We start from the raw sequence: 23,790 nt of genomic DNA, 5'->3' as shown, positions 1-23,790 counted from the left end.
TGGCTATTCAACGTGTGCCTGGCCCAGGACAACCAGCATCACCTGAGAGCTTGTTAGATGCGGACTCTCAGGTCCACACCACACTGCTGAGTCAGAATGCACATTTTACAGGATCTGCAGACCCTCTGTGGGTGCAGGAAAGAAGGAGGTGGCCCCACTCCCACATCCTGGGGTCTCAGCCTGGCTGGCCATCTGCTGAAGCAGCATTTCTAGGAGTCACCAGGGCATTCGCGATCTTTAGAAAGTTCCACAGGTGATTCTGATGCCCGGTGGGGGTACCATCCCTGTGACGAGAGTTCCTGGGGTAGCCCCTCAGGTTCCTGCTCTGAAGAGAAAAGCCACATGGGGAGGAGAGAGGGCTGCAGGGGGCTGACTGTGCGCCCTGACCCTGAGCTGTGGGGAGCGCCCAGGACACCAATGCCACAGGCTTGTGCTTGTCCACACAAGGGCATTGTGTGCGCACTCGCATATGGTGGGAAATCCTAGCTGAAGAGGGAGAGGCCTCAGCAGTTCGCAGGGAACCCAAACGTAGACGAAATGAAAGGGGAAGGAGACCAGGAGGGCAGGAGTGAGGGGAGGGGAGGAGAGGGGAGGGGGAGGGACCTGGCAGAGACCCCGCCCCTGCCCACGTGACCCGGCCAAGCGCTCCTGCCCCCAGAGGCGGCTCAGCACAGAGGGAGGAAGGACCACAGAGCCAACTTGTCGTGACAGCGGTGCTCCTGAGCATTTCTGGAGCCGAAGCTCTCCTCACAGAGGGAAGGACAGAGCAGGCAGCAGGAGGCATGGAGCCCCCCTCGGCCCTTCCCCGAGGAGGGCGTGTTCCCTGGCAGGAGCTCCTGCTGGCAGGTGAGAGGGACAATCCCCTGGGTTAAGGGTGAAAGGAAGAGAGAGACTGGCTGCGGTCTCCCAGGGGAGGATGGGGCGCTGAGAGGGGACATGGGAACAGGGCAGGGCAGGGCAGGGCAGGACAGGGGGTTCCCGGCTCAGCAACAGGAAAATCTCATGATCTGGAAGAGGCGAGCAAGTGACGACGTGTTGTGTCCCAAGTTACTCATCACTGAGGATTGAACTTTGGAAACGATGTGAGCAACCAGGGACCCTAAACGCTGCGCCTCCCACCAACCTGAGATATTGACAGATCAATGCTGGGCCCTGGGAACACTCATTCATTCATCCACAGGTATTTGCAGCCGGCCCCACCACTGGGGCACAACACAGATCAGAGTCCCTGCCCTCCCTGAGCACACTTCTCTGGGGAGAAAGACAGACGAGCAAAGACACAGAATGGGAGGTCGGGCATTGACAGGCCATGAAGGGAACAGAGCAGGGAAAGGTCAGAATGTGAAGACAGAGGGTCTTTAGAGGAGGCGGTGTGGGCAGGCCTCTCCCAAGGACCCCCTGAGTGTGAGCAGGTACCTGAGGGCAGTGAGGGAGTGAGCCCACAGACATCTGAGGGAGAGTACTGGAAACAGAGGAAATCACAAGTTCAGAAGCACTGAAGCCATGGCGGTTGTGCCGCTGACCTTGACCAGTAGGACACACACACACACACACACACACACACACACACGCACGCTCACCCCTGCCCCCAAGGCTGAGCGATTAGGACCTGCTCAGTCTCCAGGGCCACATCTTTCCGTCCCAATACACAGGCCAAATATTGATCCAGGTCTTCTCTCTTCCCTCCTAGTCTCACTCCTAACCTTCTGGAACCCTCCCACCACTGCCCAAGTCACTGTTGAATTGGTGCCGCCCAATGCTGCCGAAGGGAAGGACGTTCTTCTGCGTGTCCACAATCTGCCTGCCAATCTTCTAGGCTTTGGCTGGTTCAAAGGGACAACTATAGATCCCCGTAATGAAATTGTATCATATGCAGCAGACTCACAAGAAATTACCCCAGGACTTGCACACAGCGGCAGAGAGACGTTATATCACAACGGATCCCTGCTGTTCCAGAACATCAGCCTGGAGGACACAGGATACTACACCCTACAAGTCATAAAGAGGAATGTTCAAGTTGAAAGAGTAACTGGACAGCTCCGTGTATATCGTGAGTAATTCCTGTCACCTCTGATGTCGGGTGGAGTGAATTCTACTTCGTACACACAGGATTGACAGGCCTGGACTGTGCCTCCCTTCCCTTCTGCACTGTGTCCCATGTGGGGTTTGAGCATTTAGTGCAGGACACACACAGTGGACACAAACTTCATAAGATCGGAATTCCTTCCTGGATTCCACCCCTAGCAGACATTCACTGCAAAAAGAAGGACCAGTCTGACGGGAGTAACTCAGCAGAGGCAGACTGATTCAGTCCAACTCCTTGGGCTTCTCCCTGTGATCATGCCTCTGAGAAAGACCCTGCAGGGCTCAGTCCGGGCCGGGCCTGAGGGGCCTCCTGGGTTCCTCATAGAGAAGCTCAGCTCAGAAAGCCCCTGCCCAGACCCCTGTCTCAGGGCTCCTGATTGCAATGATCATGGGGAGTCCGTGCCAGGGTTGGGTTTTGGCTTCTTGGCAGGGCTGACTGGGAGCAATGATCTCCTGCTGCCTGAGTCCTGAGGTTCCTGAACTGGTCACCAGCCAGGGCTCAGTGCCAAGAGCCACATCTGGGGAGGGGCAGAGCCTGGTCTTTCACCTGAGAGTTGGGGTGGAGAACAGAGGTAGGCAAGGTCCCTAGGCCATTATCTGACTGCCCTGGAGCTGTAGGAGACTCCAGAGGAAGGTCAGCACCCCCAGGGAGGAACAGAGGAGAGAAGATGCTCCTGGGTGCTCCTCCTGCACCAGGGATCAGGCCCAGGAGCTGTCTCTCATGAAGGCAAATAATAATAGATGTTTATTTGGGAAGCTCCTCTATACCAAGCCTTAGGCCAGGTAAGTGTGAAATATTTAAGGTTAATTACAGACAACATGGTAAGCCTGAGACCATTTACTTGACTTTATTGAGGGGAAACTGAGGCATGGGGTGATGCAGACCTTGAATCAGAGTCACACAGACCATGAGCGGCAGGTAGATCACAATCCTATGAGGTCTGTCTGCAGCCACAGCCTGGACTTCTCCTCCACCCAGGGGGCCTTGTCAGGCATCTGTGGACCCTGAGGCCAGCTATTGGATCAGACCTTTCTTAGGGATCCACAGCTCAAAGTAGATTTTCTGGTCTGGGAAGTGAGAGCAAATGAGGAATTAATCTGTTGTTACTCAAGAACTAAATTACCTTCATCAACAATCAGAGTCAGTGCTCAGGTGGCCAATCTACAGCTCCCTACTTTAGACTTGGAATCACTTATTTGTTTCCTGTTATGTTGATGTCACTCCCATTGGAGTGTGAGGGAAAGGACACTGCCTTCTCCTTCTACGTATACCCCTAATTGGTACAGGCCGAAGAACTCCATTGCTGTTTCATGAAGGAAGGAAGGAAGGAAGGAAGGAAGGAAGGAAGGAAGGAAGGAAGGAAGGAAGGGAGGGAGGGAGGAAGGAAGGAAGGAAGGAAGGAAGGAAGAAAGGAAAGAAGGAAGGAAGGAAGGAAGGAAGGAATGATTATTAGTCTCTTCAGAGTCTGGAGCCTGGATGCAGAGTCCTAGGAGGTTCTGGACACTTCCATTCCCTGTCCCTCTAGGGGCTGAGACCCATGTTCCATCCCTCTGACCACCAGCCCCCCGGGCCACTCCCAGAGAAGAGTCTGTGGTGTTGCTCAGCCATGGGAGTGTTTGCAGGGATGCGCTGGTCATGCCCCTGGGTCATCTGTGGGCTCTCAGTGCCTGGAGTCTTTGAAGTCACTTGTAACCCCCACTGCTCACAGCCTTGGATATTTCTGGTTCTCTGTTCCTTCTATGTCCCTCATCTTCTTCCTCTTCCTCCTTTCAGCTGGGACTCCCCCTGATCTGCATAACTTCCTTTACTCTTAAGCCTTCCCTGGATTCTTCTGCTAACACCTGTGGCCAGGCCCACCCTCCCAGGCAACAGTAAAGGATGCAGAAATCAGTCAGAACACCAGCCTGGTCGCCAGGAGAAACGAGCTTTCACCGTTCCCTCATCCAGGTCTCTTTCTCTCCATGATGCCAACAAGTGGAACACACCACATGTCAGGGACGTGTGACCCCTTGATCTACTTTCTTCTGCATGACTCAACCAGGAAGTCAAAGACAGAAGGGCAGGTCTGCAGTCCCCAGCTCATGGGCTCATTTCACACTCTTTACTCCTGACTCACATCTTCATCCTGGTGAGGCTCCCGTTCCTCCCAGTGCTTCTTCCCAGGTGGGGCTGGCCAGACCCTGTGCCATCTGACTAGTTTACTGCCTATTTCACATGCACCTGGGTGCTCACGTGACACTTTTACCATAGGGTGGGACCCTCTCACACAGTGAGACCTACCAGTCACTGTCCTTTCACTTGGATGCTGCCCAATTTGGATAAATTTGATCAAACTTATGTTTCCTGAGATCAAAAGAAAGCCACATGCAAGTATGGGTTTCTTTCCATTTTGCCTGACTGTCCATAGAAATTGGTGGCAAGGACCTCTTTCCTAAATTTACTAATGTAACACATATCATTTCTACTAGTTTCGTATCATCCCTCCCTTTATATAAGAGAGACACCGCAGACTGTCCCCCAATCAATTCTGTTTCTTACCAGGACTCACATATTTTTCTCTACCCAGGGAGTCACTGATTTTGAACCCACTAGAACATCTTCCTTTGATCATGATGCGACCCTGACTGACTGCAGAACTTGGTCTACAACGTACAGTGCTCTCTAGAGAGATATTCCTAGAGAAACTGGTCTTAGATTTTTCGGGTATTAACAGTGATTTTCATATATGAAAACAATTTAACGTCTCAATTTTCCATCTCATAACTGTGTTTACAAATGGTCCATGGGGCCAAATACCCCCACCTCCACCCCACCATCTCCTACCATTCACCCCTTCTGCATTCGAAAACATCCACTTATATTTCAGGAAAGACCAATATGGTCCTCACTGCCCTCTGCAGTGGGAAAAAAAGACTTTAAAGACCGAGGGCAGAGCACATAGTTCTCTGCCAAAGCCAGCCAGGTCCTGCCTGTCCCCCCTTACTCTTTTCTGGGTCATTTCTAGTCTTGACTCTGCTCTACCCTGTGTGAAGTCACTGTCTCATGCCAGTCACCATGGAGCACTTCAGCAGGACTGCCTAACTTTGTGGCCCTGCAGCCTGAGTACTGGGCTGACCTTCAGGCTTGCCCCTGGTGTCCCTGGGTGTTACTCTTCTCAAATACCCTGTTCCAGGCCATGCTGCCCAGTGTTCTCCAGGGTTTCAAATTCTGGGAAGGCCCATAATTACCCATCTCCAGGATAACCGTGGAAAGCACGGCCTTGGGGAAAACACACGTACGTTGGTTGGTGTGGGTCTGTGCAGTAGAAAGGGCCTCAGTACCTGTACTTTCCAGGTGAGGCCTCTGAGGTTGGTCAGACAGTCCACTGGTTAGGGAAGAACCAGGAGAGATGTGGGGTGGTCTCTGACTCCCTATCCTGTGTCTTCCACAACCAAACCCTGAGAAAGTCTGTCCTTGCTCTCAGACAGAGAGCAGGGGCCCTATGTTCTCTGAGCCCTCACATCTTCTTGCATTTGTCTTGAGATACACAGATCTGCTTTATTCTTAAGGACTCGGGTTGGCAGACAGATGAGAGAAGGCAGCTCTGATTGAAGATGCCTTTGGAGGAATCACAGGTACCACACAGGGCAATGTTCTCTCTGTTGTCTACACAGCGGAGTTACCCAAACCCAACATCACAAGCAACAACTCGGACCCCGTGGAGAACGTGGACTCTGTAGTATTAACGTGTGAACCTCAGACTCAGAACACAAGCTACCTGTGGTCAGTAAACAGTAAGAGCCTCCCGGACAGCGCCAGGCTGGAGCTGTCCCTGGACAACAGGACTCTCACTTTACATGGTGTCACAAGGAACGACACAGGACCTTATGAGTGTGAGACTTGGAACCTAGTCAGTGCCAGTCGTAGTGACCCATTCACCCTGAATGTTCTCTGTGAGTAACTTGTATTCCTACCTGGCCCAGGCTGCCAGCCCAAATCCACGCTGCCAGAGGTCAGGCCACATCTGTCCTTCTGGGGTCTGAGTACCTGACTCTCACCTAGACACCCAGGCTGGCCATGGCTTCTTATCTCAGGTAAACCTGGGAAGGCCCAGCCTAAGCCAAGACTAGGAGGGAACAGGCTGCTCCTCCCTGGGAGGGTTGATAGCCTATGAGGGGGAAACAAGTTAATATCTCAGACTCAGGCTCAGTGAACACAGGGGGCTTATGGTTGGGACTATTTATTTATTTTTAGATTTTTATTTATTTTTAGAGAGAGTACATGAGCATTAGTGAGGTAGGGTCAGAGGGAGAAGGAGAGAGAATCCCAAGCAGGCTCACCCTAACAGCACGGAGCCCTGACATGGGGCTCCATCCCACAAACCATGAGATCATGACCTGAGCTGAAACCAAGAGTAGGATGCTTAACTGACTGAGCCACCCAGGTGCCCTGGTTGGGACCTTCTAAAACAGGGTTATGACCTAGCTCAGAGGGATACTGTGGACATTATACAGACCAGGATCTTCCCCTTCCCTTGGATTACATCACATGTGGCTTTATTCTGTTTGCTCCAGATGGCCCGGATGCCCCCACCATTTCCCCCTCAGACTCCTATTACCTTCCAGGGGCAAACCTCAGTCTCTCCTGCCACTCAGCCTCTAACCCGCCTGCACAGTATTCTTGGCTTATCAATGGGAGCCCCCAGCCATCCTCACAGGAGCTCTTTATCCCTAACATCACTGTGAATGATAGTGGATCCTATACCTGCCTCGTCTATAACCCTGGCACTCGCCTCAGTAAGACCACAGTCAAGACTATCACAGTCTCTGGTAAGTGGATCCCTGGAGCATTTGCATCAAGCACTGTGGTGGAGATCTGTCTGGTTTTCAGAAAAGAGCCTAGAAGAAGTTAATTTGCATTTGCTTGTGACACAGATCTGTCCCTGAACTCTCCCCATCACGTCTGCAGATGCTTCCTCCCCTTGCTCTCTGGTTTCTCATGGCAGATTTTGAGTCCAGCCTGGTATGTGGGAATAGGGTTCTCTCAGCCCCATGTAGTGGAGGGGGCTTTACAGAGGGAGAAGGAGGGTTCTTTTTGCTACTGGCTCGTCCAATGACTGACTCTGCTGTAATGTCATCTGTGGTGGGACAGGAGAAGGTAGGTACATGAGAAGCCTCTCTGCAGTCTGGCCAAACTGTGCCACCAATTGCTCCAGAACCTCCCTCAGGGGAGGCTGCAGGGAAATGAGACAGAGCGAGCCTTGGAGCAGACGCCTCTGGGCTGTGTCCTGGTTCTGAAGTCTACCAGCTATATAACACTGTGTGACACCAGCACGTATGATACACCAAAGGAGGACAGTGAATAATGGTGCATAATTGAAAAGTAGGTGGATGAAGTCCCTACACGGGACAGAAGGAACAGTGCAAAAGTAGATATTTATACATACAGCTAAGAGTACCAGCCTTTTGTTAAAATGTAACCATTACTCTAAACGTCTCCTCCCTGTAATATTCAATCCACAGGCCAGGAAGTAAAAATCTTATTCAGACTGAGAAATCCTTTAGGTTGGACCTTTTCTAGGTCCTAAGCTCACAAAGACTGGCTAGGCTGTTCTCATTTTCTAATTAATTATTTAACAAAAGGGAAGTATCTTCCCTTTCTATGTAAAGCTCCCATACTAAAAAAGGTGCCTGATCTTTTCAGAAAACTCTAGGAAAGGGTCACACAAAAGCCACTGGGTAAAAAATTCCACCTGCTGATGGGGATGCTGGACATGGGCTAAGAGGTGTGAGGTGCTGATGTCCAGGCAGACCAGACAGATGACTGAGCGCCAGAGGGGGACCTGAAGGTCAGACGGGGAGGCACAGCCCCCTCCTTATAGATCACCACCTGAACAAAGATACTCATTCTTCTGCAGACATCAGGGCCATCCTCTGGGGCACCTTTACAGAGCCCAGTGGGGCCCTCGGAGTGGCCAAGATCTTGGAAGAAGGAGCATGGCCCCAGGCCCCCTCTCATTCTGTCACCTCCTCTGTTTCTCCACAGAGCCAGTGTCCCAGCCCTCCATCAACATCAGCAACACCACAGCCACAGAACATAAGGACTCTGTGGTCCTGACCTGCTCTACAAATAACACAGGGGTCTCCATCTGGTGGTTCTTCAATAACCAGAGTCTAAAGCTCACGGAGAGGATGAAGCTGTCCCCGGACAACAGCACCCTCACCGTAGACCCTGTCAGGAGGGAAGATGCCGGGGATTATCAGTGTGAGGTCTCCAACCCAGTCAGTTCCAGCAAAAGTGACCCCGTCAAGCTGAATGTGGAATGTAAGTGACACCTTACATCCGTAAGGTGAATGTAAGTAACACCGTGTTACATCTTCCTGGGAAGAATCCTCACCAATGATGTGCAAAATGGATAGATGTCACAGGGGGCAGAATAGCAATCACGAGACCATTTCAGTAAACAGAATGGCAAAGTGGTTAAAAGCTAAGTGTCTGAATCAAATATACTTAGTTTCTTATCCTGGGTCTGGCATTTACTCTTGTGACCTTGCACAAGATTCTTTTTTCCCCTCTGTTACCATTTGTGTGTGTGTGTGTGTGTGTGTGTGTGTGTGTGTGTGTGTGTGGCAAAATATACGTAAGGTTTACCATTTAACAATTTTAAGCATACAGTTCAGTGGCATTAGGACATTCATATTGTACAACCATTACTACTACCCATTTCCAAAACTGTTTATCTTCCCATGTGAAAACTGTTCCCATTAAACAATAATGTCCCATGCCTGACCTTAACCCCAGTAACCACTATATCCTACTTTCTGTCTCTATGAATATGACTATTCTAAGTACCTTGTATAGATGTAATCATAACAATATTTGTTTTTTGTGTGTCTGGCTTTTTTCACTTAGCATAATGTCTTCAGGGTCCATCCGTTTTATAGTATATATCAGAATTTCTTTCCTTCTTTAAGGCTGAATAATATTCCCTTGTATGTATGTATCACATTTTGTCTATGATTTATCTGCCTGTGAACTTTTGCATTTTTCCACTTTTTGGCTGTTATAAATAATGCTTCTATGAACATGGGTATACAAATATCTGTTTGAATCCCTGCTTTCATTTCTTTGGCATATATACCCAGAAGTGGAGGTGCTGCATCAAATGGTAATTCCTTGTTCAATTTTTTGATGAACTGCCGTACCATTTTCCACAGTGACTGCACCATTTCACAAAGAATGCAAAGAAGTTCCAGTTTCTCCACACCTTGTCAACACTTGTTTTCTGTTTTGTTTTGTTTTGTTTTGTTTTGTTTTGTTTTGTTTTAAATAATAGCCATTCTAATGGGCATGAGGTGGTACCTCATTGTGGTTTTGATATGTATTTCCCTCATGATGAGTGATGTTGAGCATCTTTTCATGTGCCTGTTGTCCATCTGGGTGTCTTCTTTGGAGAAATGTCTGTTCAAGTCCTCTGACCATTTTTTAAATATTTATTTATTTTTGGGGAGAGCGCAAGTGGGGGCGGAGGGTAGAGAGGGGGACAGAGGATCTGAAGGAGGCTTTACACTGACAGGCTGACAGCAGTGAGCCTGATGTGGGGCTTGAGCTCATGAACCACAAGATCATGAGCTGAGCTGAAGTCAGACACTCAACCAACTGAGCCACCCAGGTGCCCCATCCTCTGCCCATTTTTTGAGTAGGTTTTTTGTTGTTACTGAGTTGTAGTTCTCTATTATGGATATTAACCCCTTATGGCCTATATGATTTATAAATATCTTCCCCCACTCAGGGGGTTGTCTTTTCACTTTGTTGATAGTGTCCTTTGATGCATGAAAGTTTTCAATTTTAATTGAAGTCCAGTTCACTTATTTTTTCTTTTGTTGTGTGTGCTTTTAGTGTCATATCCAAGATGTCATTGCCAAATCCAAAGTCATGAAGCTTTCACCCTGTGTTTTCTTCTAAGAGTTTTTATAGTTCTAACTCTTACATTTAGGTCTTTGAGTTAATTTTTCATATATGATATTAAGTTGGGGTTCAATTCTTTTGCATGGATATCTAGTTTTCCCAACACCCATCTGCTGAAAAGACTGTCTTTTCTCCATTGAATGGTCTTGGCACTCCTGTCAAAAATCCTGTGACCATGTATATAAGGGTTTATCTCTAAAATTTCTATTCTGTATTATTGGTCTATTTGTTTGTCTTTATGCTAGTACCACACTGTTTTTATTACTGTAGCTTTGTAAGCTTTGTGGTAACTTGAAAATTGGGAAATATGAGTCCTCCAGCTTTGTTCTTTCTCAGGATTGTTTTGGATATTTGGGGTCCTTTGAAATTCCGTATGAATTTTAGGATAGATTTTTCTATTTATGCAAAAAAAATGTCACTGGGATTTTTTTAATAAGGATTGCATTGAATCTGTAGTCACTTTGAGTGGTACTGTCATCTTAATAATATTAAGTCTTCCAATCCATGAACATGAAATGTCTTTCCATTTATTTATGTCTCTAATTTCTTTCAGCAATGTTTTGTAGTTTTTCAGTGTATGAGTCTCTCACCTCCTTGGTTAAATTAATTTCTAGTATTTTATTCTTTTCGATGCTGTGGTAAATAGAATTATCTTAATATCCTTTTTGGATTATTCATTGTTAGTGTATAGGAATACAACTGATTTTTGTGTGTTGATTTAGTATCTTGCAACTTTGCTGTATTTGTTTATTAGTTATAACAGCTTTTTTTGTGGAATCTTTAGTGTTTTCTATGTTCATGTCCTCTGTGAACAAAGATCATTTTATTTCTTTCCAATTTGGACACTTTTTTTTTTTTTTTTTTTTTTTTTTGCCTAACTATTGCTCTGGCTAGGACTTTCAATGCTATTTTGGATAAAGGTGACAAAAGAAGGCATCCCTGTCTTGTTCCTAATCTTAGAGGAAAAACATCTTACTCAATGTCTTTCACCATTGAGGAAGATGTTGGCTGTGGGTTTTTCATATGTGGCCGTTACCATATTGAGAAAGTTTCCTTCTATTCCTAGTTTGAGGGTTTTTATCATGAAAAGATGTCAACATCTTTGGCTGAATGCTTTTACTAATTCAATCTCCTTACTAGTTATAGATCTATTCAGATCTTCTATTTCTTCATGATTCTATCTTGGTCAATTTTGTGTTTTCAGGAATTTGTCCATTTCATCCAGGTTATCTAATTTGTTGGCATACAATTATTCATAGTACCTATAATATTTATTATTTTATAATACTTATTATTTCTATAAAATTGACAGTAATTTCCCGTACTTTCTTTTCTCCCCACAACTTTAAATTCTGATTTTAGTAATTTAAATCTTTTTTTTTTTAAAGTCAATCTAGTTAAAGGCTTGTCAATTTTGTTAATCTTTTTTGAAGAAACAATTTTTGGTTTCATAGATTTTCTCTATTGTTTTTCTATTCACTATTTTATTTTCCTCATTCTAATCCTTATTATTCCCTTCCTTCTGCTAGCTTTGGGTTTAGTTTGTTTTTCTTTTTCCAGTTTCTTACACTGTACAGTTAGGTTATTGATTTGAGGTCTCCTTTTTTTAATGTAAGTATTTGCAATTACAAATTTCTTGCACAAGATTCTTAATTTCTCTGAGCCTAATATTCCTCAACTGAAAGTGGTAATAAGAGTACTTGCTTCATGGTATTGTTTTAAAGATTTAATGTAACAATTAAACCCTTAGCAAAAATGCTATGCCCAGAGGAAATGTTCCATAAGTGTTAGCTGCCATTATTACTACTATTATCATTAGTTTCTACAAAGTCAGGTAGTCCTAAAGTCAAATCCCAGACCCACCTTTTACTGGCCATATGACTTTGGATAAATTATTCACTACTCTCAGCCTCAATGTTTTTAATCTGCAAAATGGAAATAGTGTCTATCTGAAAGGGTTATTATATGAATCAAATGAGTCAATAGTAAAGTACTTACCACAGAGCCTAGCACATAGTAAGTACCCCATAACAGTAGCTAACATTTATATACAGGCTTGAGTTGACTGGTAAGGACAACAGAAATAAAAAGGAAGAAACAGATGTGAACAGTACTATATATGGGTATGGAAAGCATTATGCAAAAAAGCCATTGGGACATAGTTACTGACTGAACATGGAAAAGGAAAAAAAGGAGTTGAGTGCAAAGTTTCAAGCCTGTTATGTTAGTTTTTATCCCCTGAGATGAAGCTAAAGTGGGATTACTTATTTATTTATATTTATTGAGAAAAATATTTACTTATTTATTGGGGAAACATGCCTGTGAGGGAAAGTAAGCAGGAGTGGGTGGAATCTGGGGCCACGCCTGAACACAGAAAAATGTGCGACCATGAAAAGATGGGAAGTTATACAAAAATAGCAATCAATCTTTCTCACATTTCCAAAGCCTTCACAAATATCTGAGTGCAGAAAGGCCAGGATGGAATTGAGGCAAGCCTCATCACCAGCCTAGAATACAGTGAGAGAAAAAAAAATGACAGATGAAGTCAGCTGATCACCTCACAGCAAACTTCCCACAGAAAATGTATTCCTTGAAGGAACGAGTGGAGACCACTACATGTTAAGAGTTGTCCCCTGGGGGACCCCCACTGTCAAATAATGTCACCCTCATTCATTCTTCTCTCTTCTTTCCCTGACAGATGATTTCACACAACAAAGTTCTGGCCTCTCCACTGGGGCTATTGCCGGCATCGTGATTGGAGTCCTGGCCGGGGTTGCTCTCATAGCAGCCCTGCTGTACTTTCTGTGTAACAGAAAGTCTGGCGGGTATGATGGCCCTTCCCATTGTTCTGTTTTCTCCAAGGCTAACTGCCATGCTTGGGAGAGGGAAGGAGACTTCACCTCTGTCTCTGGGCCTGGATCTACTCCTCCTCCTTTCTAAACCCCTGCTTCTGGGCACTAATTCCTGTGGATCTCTTCTCCATGCTTCCTGCACCCCACTCTCTCTCGGACATGGTAATTCCCATCCCCATCTTGTTTAGAGGGGGCAGATCCCATTATATTTCTGTCTCCCAGTCAGGGAAGCCAAGGCCCAAGAAGGAAACAAATGAGAAAATGAAAGGAGGAACAGGAGAACGGGAGTCACATGCTCTGTTGACAGTAGTAGGAGGGAGGGATAGGACAGGAGGACAAGCTAAGAAGAGGTACAAACAGCCAAATCACTCTTTGGGCAATAAGTGAAATGCGACAGAAAACAGCATCTACCTACAAAAGAGGAAAGGTGTCAGCGTACAGGTAGGCTCATATGCAGTTGATAAAGAATGGACCTAAATGTGGACATCCAGCAAACAGGACAGGAGTAAGCCTAGAGGAGACCGTGGGTACACAAGAAAGAGGCCCTAAGAGGGAAGGCAGTATAATCCAGGTATAAATGAACACTGAGGAGCCCCAAGGAATTACCTGCTGACGATGTCCTTCCTAATTCAAGGAGCAAAGATCCTATGCTTGGGAATAGCAGTCACACTGTCTGATATTTATTTAGGACAAGTGACCTGCGTGATCTCACAGAGCACAAATCCTCAGCCTCCAACCACAGTAAGTAAAGCCACTCACCCAATGAGACCTGACATGTTCCACCACGTGCCCCGCCCCATCAGTGAATCCTGGATTCCCGAACTACTCAGTACCTTCTGAATTTTTAGAAGGGATTTCCATTTCCCAACCTTAGGTTGGCATAGGTCCTCATACCCTTCTAGCCACAAAAGATTCCCCTGAGACACAGCCCTGGGAGAGACGCTCACTCCACCCGGGCCAGGCAGGCCTGCATAAGATGGACATGTTTCCAGGAGCCATTTCCTCACCCATACTCCTCCCCCTCCTGCCTCTATGATGGATGTGGGCATTCTCCTTTGGTGAGACTCTCCCTGTCTTGTGGTGCTCTGGGTACTGTGGGCCTCGACATCCCTCCTTGCCACTGAAGCTTGTTGCTGAGAAATACATCTGGGCAAAAAATCAAGGCCTTGTGAACTGAGAGAAATTTTCAGAAGTGGACTAAGGCCTTCTGGGCTCTATTCTTGCCCCCCCTCTGGTACTAATGCCCTGGGTGTGGACCACAGACTCTGAGGAAGTGAATTCCTCAAGCCATCATAGGCTACCTCCTTACCCTACCCTGCTCCCACCTGCCAGCTCCTTCAGCTAGAAATCATGAGAGCTTAGGAACCCCACACACATCTCCACCTTCCAACCCCTGTTCCAAGGCCATAAATCAGCTTTGCATTTTCATGGATTGGTAACTCTTCCTTTGCTTCCCCAGGTCAGGACCACTCTGACAATGTACATAACAAGGTAAGCACAGCCAGTTTCACTGGCTCATTTTCTCATGGAAATATCTCCGTGTAGAATAGGTTATTTTTTGTAATGTTCATTTATTTTTAAGAGAGAGAGAGAGACAGTGTGTGTGCACGTGCGTGCACTTGCCTGCACAAGTAAGGAAGGAGCAAAGACAGAGGCAGAGAGAGAAAATCCTAAACAGGCTCCTCGCTGTCAGCACAGAGCCTGACGAACCCGTGACGTGAGATCATGACCTGACTCAAAATCAAGAGTCGGACACTTAACGAATGAGCTACCCAGGTGCCCCTAGAATGGGTTATTCTTGAAAACACAAATGTGAGATCAAGTTTGGGTCAAACTTCCTCAAAACGGTAACAAACAAAGGAGTACTGGTTAATTATTCCCTTGAGTCTACCTCATTGCCAGAACGTGGACTTTGGAATTAACCTCATCCTCTGTTTAAATCCTGGCTCTGACTCTCAGTAACTCTGTGACCCTGGACAAGTAACTTAAGCTCTTTGAGCCTTGGCTTTGTCATCTGTAAAATGGGCATGCTGCCTACTTCAAAGAGAAGTTGAAGGAATTAAATGAGATGGCAAATGGAAAGCACCCAGCACAATGCCCAGCATAAGGCACTAAGCCGTTCTCCCTCCTCTACCTCCACTGATCCTGCTCTTACCAACAAAGTACAGTGTCCATTCTGGTGGGTCTGAGGTCTTGGTTCCTTTACTTTATAATAATTTTACCACATTTTTCTCATCTTAACCCTTCAGTAGAATATACACATATATATCAAAAGGTGCTTAAATCATAAATGCATTTTAACCATGTGTAAATTTTCATGAGTTGAACACAAGCAGCACCCAGATCAAGAAACAAACCATCCCTACCCCCCCAAACACCCTCCAGCTCTGGACTTCTTCCAGAGAGTAACCAGTATCCTCACTTCCAGTGCACTGGATTACTTTTGTCTGTTTATGCTCTTACATAATGAACAACATAGTATATCCTTGTATGTGTCTAGCTTCTTTCATTCAAAATTGCTTTGTGAGATTCATCCATATCCTTTTATGCATTTGTAGCTTGTCCATTCTCTTTGCTGTATCATCGCATCTCACTATGAATATTATAATCTACCTCTTCTAATGATCACTCCACAGGATGTTAGCAAGCAGAGTAGTAATGGGTAATAAAAGCCCTTCTCCAAAACTAAAGGTTTCAAAGTGGTGATAGCACGTGGTGCTCAATCACACGACACAAGGTGAGAGCCTGACCTATGACACTGATTGAACTGACCACACTGTTCATGCCTTTCAGACTGATGAAGTTGCATATTCTTCCCTGAACTTCAATGTCCAGGCACCAAAGAAATCAGCGTCAGCCTCCCCATCCCTAACAGCCACAGAAACAGTTTATTCAGAAGTCCAAAAGAAGTAATACCTTCTGTCCTGCTCTCTGCGCTGCTGACTCCTTCCCAAGCTCCTCATCCCCATCACTAGGAGACCCTTTTCCCCTCAGGGAAAAGGGGCGAACCCTCTTTCCCCACTTCACTCCCTAACCGAGGCACCTGCAGGCTGCCTGGTTACAGCCCCTCCCTTCAGTGTCAATAGACGAAAAGGTACATCCGGGATTCCTAGGAAACCCAGCCTTCCTAGTCATTGAAATTTGGCAAAGCAGATCTTGGGTGGTTGCCAGAACTTTTGCCCCTCCCAAGTTTCCCTGACCTAAACTTGTTTTAAACTTACTTATTCAGGGCACAGTCATTCCTTCCCACCCCAGTCCTGTCCTATTGGAGTCTAACTTGAATTTGCCGTAACCTTGTGAATTATGTCCTGATCCACTGAAATGCATGTGCCAGAAAAGAAGAGAGAAAAGAAGTAAAAGTAAAAGCTTCTATCTCCCCAAAGCCCAGTGTGAACCCACCATACACGGGCAAACAAATACATAACTAAGGCTGAACTGGCAAATTCTCCACCTTTGTCTACTATCAGAGTTGTCTACCAGGGCCTAAACACCTTGCTGCTTGACTAGAATGCCACCAAAGCCATTTGGCAAGCTTGTTTTCAGAGAACCCAGTGGAAGCAATTAGGGAAATTATTTGCCAAGGTCCACAGGCGATTCCTAATGAAAATGCCCCACAAATGCAATATGTTTCACAACTTTATGGGCTTTATTCAAGGAAATATTCACAGAAGGAGGGCTTATAGCTTCAGAGAACATTCGCCTCTTAACAGACAATCAGCTGGGAATTTGGGAGAGGAGTCGGAGGAGCCACCCTTCAGAGATTATTTAAATAATTGTTAAAGAATGCCCAATTTGGCATATTGGGTTTTTTTCCCTTTTCTCTGAGACATTCTGCCATTTTAGTTTTTGCATCTGCTAGTTTATGTGAAAGGGGCTATTTTTACTTAGCTTATCTATATAAGCCAATCTGCCTGCCTTAGGGGAAAGAAGCCGCCAAAACCCACAAGTCCCCTTGGCCAGGAGTTGCTCAAGGCATTTATGTCTGGGGCTCTTTTGTGGCCTCTTTTGTGGCTAGATGCATCTAACTCAGTTTCCCAGCATCTCAGGCCAGTCTTCAACCACCATTCCATTCCACGGGGGTCTCTGCTTGTGCGTGGTGTCTGTCCCACTCACTTTCTCAGGAGACCCGGCCTCTGCTAAGGTGCGTTTGGTCCTTGACAAGTGGGGATGCCCTGAAGGGAACACACTCAAGCCCCTGCTGGCATTGTTTACACCCTGGAAAGCTGCACTTGTGCTGATGCTCCTGGGAACCCGGGCTGTGAGAGGTTAGGACAGGGGAGGGTGATAACTGGGCCAGAGGCTTCTTGAACAGCCTCTGAAATGTTTTCTCCCATGGGGTCAAGTCCCAGTGTGCAGAACAGAAAAGAAGAGCCGGAGGAGAGTCAATGCATTTCTCATCCAGCCTCCCTCTAAGCAGACGGGAGTCTCTTTGGGGCTGTTGAGAAAAGGCTTTTATTCTGTATTGATTACTTGATGTCATGCTGTGTCTAAGAAGCCCCTCAAAGAGGGCTAGTTGGGAATTCTCTGTACTCAGGTACCTCTTTCAAGGGTTTTCTAACCCTCACACAGTCTATTTATATACTTCCCCTCATCTATGCTACTCTGTGTTATTTAATTTTGCCTGGCTAGGGCCACTTCTGAATTATTTGTGAAACTTGCTCCATATTTATAATAAAAATTATAAATTAGACAAAAACATGCTGCCGTTGATACTGCTTGAGATAATATCTTCTTTACAGGAGGAAGAAAGAGAAATTGCTGAGTCAGAGCAAGCCCAAGTCTATAGATATTTGATCTAGTGATCAGAAAATTAGCTCACGTCATTTGCATGCCTGCTAACAAAGTGAGTCTATCTAGAAACAACAGGCCATAGCTTCAACCTTCCTAGAAGAAACTGCCTATTTTCTTCTGGGTAAGAAGATGATTTCATGAGTCAAAGATCTCCCGGCCTCTTTATTAGGGACAAGTAACACTTCCTGCACAGGTGTCTCCGGTGAATCAGAAGCAGCTGAATACAGCTTTTACTCACAGAGTCTCCACAGGCCCGGGCACACAGGCACCTCCAGAGTCCCTAGTTCTTTCTTTCTGCCCCCTTGGGAGGTCAGAACTCTCCTAACATGAATACCCTTCATTTACTAATCCCACTAAGTGTCAGCCTTTTATCTCATTTCCTTCACTTCCAAGCCATGGAAACATGTGCTGCACTCCCCTTTCCTCATCATCTGGTTTCTCCTGGCCCCTCTGCACCCAAGACCTCTAGAGGCAGCATGAAGTCAGTGTCCATCCTTGGACAACTTCTCACTGTCCTCACATTGTTCACTTCTACAATGTCTAAGACCCACTTTTCTACAACACCTAAGGCATCACAGACAACTTTTCCTTCTTGGGCATTCTCTTCCTCCCACCCCCCACCCGTGCGTTGCACCCCACACCAGATCTAGTCGTGGGATGCCAACTGTCCACCTCCACACCACCCTCTTCCACAGCCTCGAGGACCTCTCCAGAGATGGCTCCTGCATCTGTCTCTCTAGCCCTACTAGAGAGGGCTGTTTCCCAGATCTCATGACACTAACATCCGAACTCCTTATGAAATTACCCCTCATTTAAACCGGGTCTCCCCCTCCCAACCCCACAGCTCACTCACCTCTCTCTGCGCCACCCCCATTTCCTCAGACCTTGCTCTTTTATTTCCCAGATTCGATACATCATCAAAGCCTGATGATTCTTCAACACCTCTCCATACCTTGTTCGCTCCATTCCCATGACCCTGAACAACCCAGACGCTCGACAGCTCTGTGGAAGTATAGCCTGACTTGTCTCCGGTCTCTCTACTGCAATCTTCCTTGGTCACTATTGCCTCATGACCTTCCTAAAAACTGGTTCACTCTCCTGTTCAAGAATCTACAGTGGCCTACCCTGGCCTATCAGATAAGTTCAGATTTCTTTCCCTTTACTAATATTTTTTACTTTCTTTACCACAACTCTAGTATAACCCCTCCATTCCAATTAGATCTGTCTCCTTACCCAACCCTGCTCCTCTACCCCATACGTACAAGTAATTCTTATTCCCAATGATATGCCTAAAAACAAACACCAAACGGCAATTTTCTGTCTTGTCTCACAGAGGAGTTACCCACACTGGTCATCACAACTCTGAGCCCGGGGAAGACGGGGACCCTGAGACTCAGGATACAATCTGCCTGTGACTGTGATTTTTCTGATGACCAATTTGTGTGTTCGTGAAATGCTTATTGAGCACATGCTATACTGTAAGTGTCAGTGTCAGACCCCATGAAAGACACAGACATGAGAAAGGCAAGGGCCCTACCCCTGGGAACATACAGCCTACGATAGGAGATAAGCCATGAAAAAGTATTATAAAAATAAAAAGGAATACATGCCACAAGAGAAAACAGAAAGAAATCCAATGGAAAATGTGGCTATACATTAGAGTAACTGGGAAATTTTAAAAAACAATTGGTATTCAGGTCCCACCCACAGATTCTGACTTCATTATCATGGGCCGGAACCCTGGCTCTGGTAATTGGTTAAAGCACCCCAAATATTTTTTTAAATGTTTATTTATTTATTTTGGGAGGGAGAGAGAGAGAGAGAGAGAAAGCAGAAGAGGGGCAGAAAGAGAGAGTGAGAGAGACAGTCCCAAGCACTTACAGTGCAGAGCCTGACACAGGGCTTGATCTCATGAACCAAGAGATCATGACCTAAGCTGAATTCAAGACCTAAGCTGAGTTCAAGAGTTGGATGCTTAACTGACTGAGCCACCCGGGCACCCCAAAAGCTCCTAGATACTTTCAGTGGGTAGCCAAGATGAAGAACCTCTGCTATCACAGGTAGGACTTGAGCCTAGAAACAGTGGTTTTTAGCTTGGAATATAATCCCATAAACTATCCCTGAGAAAACTGGTACAGTGAGTCTGCAGTGAGACCTGGGCTACTTGGAAAAACTCCCAGGTGATTCTCATGTATATTCCATGTTAGGAAACTCTGACCTAAAACAGATAAAATTAAAAAACTGGGGAGTTGGTAGAGTATTCCATGTGATGGGCATAAAATGAGTAATCTATTCTGCAAGAATTAGAGAAGTACTCAAAAAAAATTATTGGCAATAGCTAAACTTTAAGAGACTCCTGATGCCAACTGTCACAAGGATAGGAAACAACTGGTATTATTCTTCATACTGCTGGTGGAAATATAAAATGACACAACCACTCGGGAAAAGAATCTGGCATTTCCTTATAAAGTTAAATATACTTATATAGTCCAGCAATCCCACTTCTAGGTATCTACCCAAGAGAAATGAAAATAGATGTCCATACATACAGCTATACAAGAATGTTTATAAAAGCATTATTCGTCATTGCCAAAAAAGTGGAAACAACACAAATATCCCTCAATATGTGAATGAATAAACAGACTGTGGTATATCCATTCAAGGGAATACTAATCAGCAATAGAAAGGGCACAAACTACTGCTAAAATGAGATGGATGAATCTCCAAAACATTATGCTATGCAAAAGAAGCTAGACACAAAGGAACACATATTACATGATGCCATTTAAATGAAACTCAAGAACAGGTGATAATAATGATGTTAGAATTCACCACAGGGGGTAGAATTAACTGCAAAGGTGCACAAGGGAGCATCCTGGGCTGACTGACATGTTCAACATCTCAATTCAGGTGGTGATTACATGGATGCATACGTTTACCAAAAATCAGATTGTACACTTAAGATCTGTATGCATTTCAATCTATTTCAATTTTATCTCAAATCTTAAAAATTAAGTGAAGGAGCAGCCAATTTGTTCCATCAAGTGCAGAACCCACCACTGTACCATGTGAACTCTGTTCATGCTCTTGAGGAGCTCCTTCAGGATCCCTGTTCTGAAGAAATAGCAAAAAAGCCAAACATGGTCCGTCCAAACTCAAAGTGAGATAACAAGAGACTAAGAACAAAAAACAGACAAGAAAGTCTGGCCCATTTCCTTCTAGCCTGTAGATGTCTGAGTCACGGATACTCTGATTGTCCTCACACCTTTAGTAGCATTCACAAGCACTGATAGCAGCAAGCATCTGAGTCAGTCCCTAACTAAGGGGACCAGAAACCAAAAGCCACCCCAAGAAACCAACCAACTATGGCAGTAAGGTTACACGAATTCCACTTATGTGCATAGATTTCTGATGAGTCATTCATTCAGTAAACATTTATTGAGGATTTACTATATGTCAAGCACTAAGCCAGGTGCTAATGAGAACACGGAGATTAAAAACTAAAGCCCTTGGGGCGCCTGGGTGGCGCAGTCGGTTAAGCGTCCGACTTCAGCCAGGTCACGATCTCGCGGTCCGTGAGTTCGAGCCCCGCGTCAGGCTCTGGGCTGATGGCTCGGAGCCTGGAGCCTGTTTCCGATCCTGTGTCTCCCTCTCTCTCTGCCCCTCCCCCGTTCATGCTCTGTCTCTCTCTGTCCCAAAAATAAATAAAAAACGTTGAAAAAAAAATTTAAAAAAAAAATAAAAATAAAAAAAATAAAAACTAAAGCCCTTATTTGGATTTTTATTCAAACAACTCTGCTTTAAAAAAATGGGGGTGGGAAAAGGAAGAAATAAAGGAACAAAAACAGCAGAAGGAAAGAGAAGGAAAGGGAGAGAGAAAATTAGGAGATAATTACAGAAATCTGAACAGTGAATATTTTATGATATTGAAGAAGTACTCATTTTTAGTGCAATAATGGTATCGTGGTTATGTTTTTTGTAAAGATACCTTATATTTTAGTAATATAATTGAAATCTTAATAAAATTATTTGATGTCTGAAATTTGCTTCAAAATACCCCAGTTTGAGGAGGGGAGTATAAATGAAACAATACTGGCCATGAAATAATTGCTGGAGCTGCGCAATGAGTACATGTAGATACGTTTTATTATTAGCTTTATTTTTGCAACTATTTGAAATTTTCCATAAAAAAAAAGTCCCTGCTCTCCAGAAGCTCATAACACAAGGAATCAGATATTGCAACAAATACACTACTGTGTAGTTTAACAAAATTTGACAGAGTGCTATTCAAACTCCAAGGAAAGTGACTGCCCCCCTGAGATAGGCAACGGAAATCAGAGAAGATGTCAAAGGAACATCCTCTGCTTGACCAGAGTCTTTTAGAAAAAGTATTAGAGGCAAAAGGGCAAACCAGTGGTACAAAGGCATGCAAATGTGAAGCAGCAGAATTCCTGCGTACCCTTTGGATGACCATGTTACTTAGGAGCACATATTCTGGAGCCAGACCACCTGGAGGTCCTGCTCCTGAGGGCCTACTCTGAGACATCGGTCAAGCTACTTGTAATGTCTCTGTGCCTCAGACTCTTTACCCATGAAACAGGGATTATAACAATACATACTTCACAGGGCTATTGTCAGGAGTCAATGAGTTAGTACATGTGTAAAATGCTTAGAAGACAGTAGGCAAACAATAAATGTTAGCTGCAAGATATAAAATTAATATACAGAAATCTATTGCATTTCATTATAATAATAACAAAGTAGCAAAAAGAGAAATTAAGAAAATAATCCTATTTACAATGGCATCAAAAGGAATAAAATACCTAGGAATAAATTTAACAAAGGAGGTGAAAGACCTGTACTCTGAAAACTTGAAGATACTGATGAAAGAAACTGAAGACACAAATAATTGGAAAGATATACCACGTTCGTGAATTGGAAGAATTAATACTATTAAAATGTCTATACTGCTCAAAGCAATCTACAGATTCACTGCAATCCCTATCAAAATACCAATAGTATTTTCCATAGAACTAGAATACATAATTCTAAAATGTGTATGGAACCACAAAATACCCCAAACAGCCAAAGCAATCTTGAGAAAAAAGAACAAAGCTGGAAGTATCATGATTTCAAACAATACTACAAATCTACAGTAATTAAAACAATATGCTACATGCACAAAAATAGACACATAGATAAATGGGACGTAATAAAGAACCCAGAAATAAACCCATGTTTATATGGTCAATTAATCTACAACAAAGGAGACAAAATGGGGAAAAGACAGTCTCTTCAATAAATAGTGCTGGGAAAACTGGACAGCTACATACAAAAGAATGAAACTGGACCACTTTCTTACACCATACACAAAAAACTCAAAATGCATTAAAGACCTAAACTTAATACCTGAAACCCTAAAACTCCTAAAAGAAAACATAGCCAGTAATCTGTTGGATATTAGCATTAGCAATATTCTTCTGGATCTGCCTCCTTGAGGCAAGGGAAACAAAAGCAAAAATAAACTGTTAGGACTACATCAAATCTTTTGCACAACAAAGGAAACCATCAACAAAATGAAAAAGCAATTTACTGAACGGGAGGAAAATGATACATCTGATAAGGCGGTAATATCCAAAATACATAAAGAACTCATACAACCCAACATCAAAACAAAAACAAAAACAAAAACAAACAAACAAAAAAGTAGCCCAATTAAAAAATAGGCAGAGGAAGGGTGCCTGGATGGTTCAGTCGGTGGAACATGCGACTCTTTTTTCTTTTCTACGTTTATTCATCTTTTTGAGAGACAGAGACAGTGTGAGTGGGGGAGGGGCAGAGAGAAGAGGAGACACAGAATTTGAAGCAGGCTCCAGGTTCTGAGCTATCAGCACAGAGCCTGATGCTGGACTCAAACCCACGAACTACGAGATCATGACTTGAGCTGAAATCAGACACTTAACCCACCAAGCCACCCAGGTGCCCCTGGAACATGTGACTCTTGATCTCGGGGTCATGAGTTTCATGAGCCCCATGTTGGGTGGAGAATTTACTTAATAAAAGAAAATAAAAAATAAAATGGGGAGAGGATCTGAATATGCATTTTCCAAAGAT

The 23,790-nt window shown here is 44.7% G+C and overlaps 2 protein-coding genes across 4 annotated transcripts in view; one reads left to right on the top strand and one right to left on the bottom strand.

Moving 5' to 3' along the window:
• Positions 1-23,790, bottom strand: part of DMAC2 (distal membrane arm assembly component 2) — a 169,350-nt gene that overhangs the window by 92,174 nt on the left and 53,386 nt on the right. The window lies entirely within an intron of this gene.
• Positions 690-17,585, top strand: CEACAM1 (CEA cell adhesion molecule 1). Of its 2 annotated transcripts, XM_007086642.2 has the most exons (9): positions 690-846; positions 1,691-2,050; positions 5,740-6,018; positions 6,640-6,894; positions 8,111-8,389; positions 12,732-12,858; positions 13,574-13,626; positions 14,345-14,376; positions 15,679-17,585. In XM_007086642.2, the coding sequence occupies exons 1-9, from the start codon at positions 783-785 to the stop codon at positions 15,796-15,798; spliced, it is 1,569 nt and encodes a 522-aa protein (XP_007086704.2). In that variant the 5' UTR covers positions 690-782; the 3' UTR covers positions 15,799-17,585. The 2 variants fall into 2 exon arrangements, with proteins under 2 accessions (XP_007086704.2, XP_042824702.1); XM_042968768.1 differs by lacking the exon at positions 13,574-13,626 and having other exon boundaries at positions 15,679-15,760.

This window comes from Panthera tigris, chromosome E2 (assembly GCF_018350195.1).
Source record: "Panthera tigris isolate Pti1 chromosome E2, P.tigris_Pti1_mat1.1, whole genome shotgun sequence".
NCBI lineage: Eukaryota > Metazoa > Chordata > Mammalia > Carnivora > Felidae > Panthera > Panthera tigris.
Note: the sequence above shows the minus strand (reverse complement) of the source record. Positions and strands in the feature narration are given on the sequence as shown.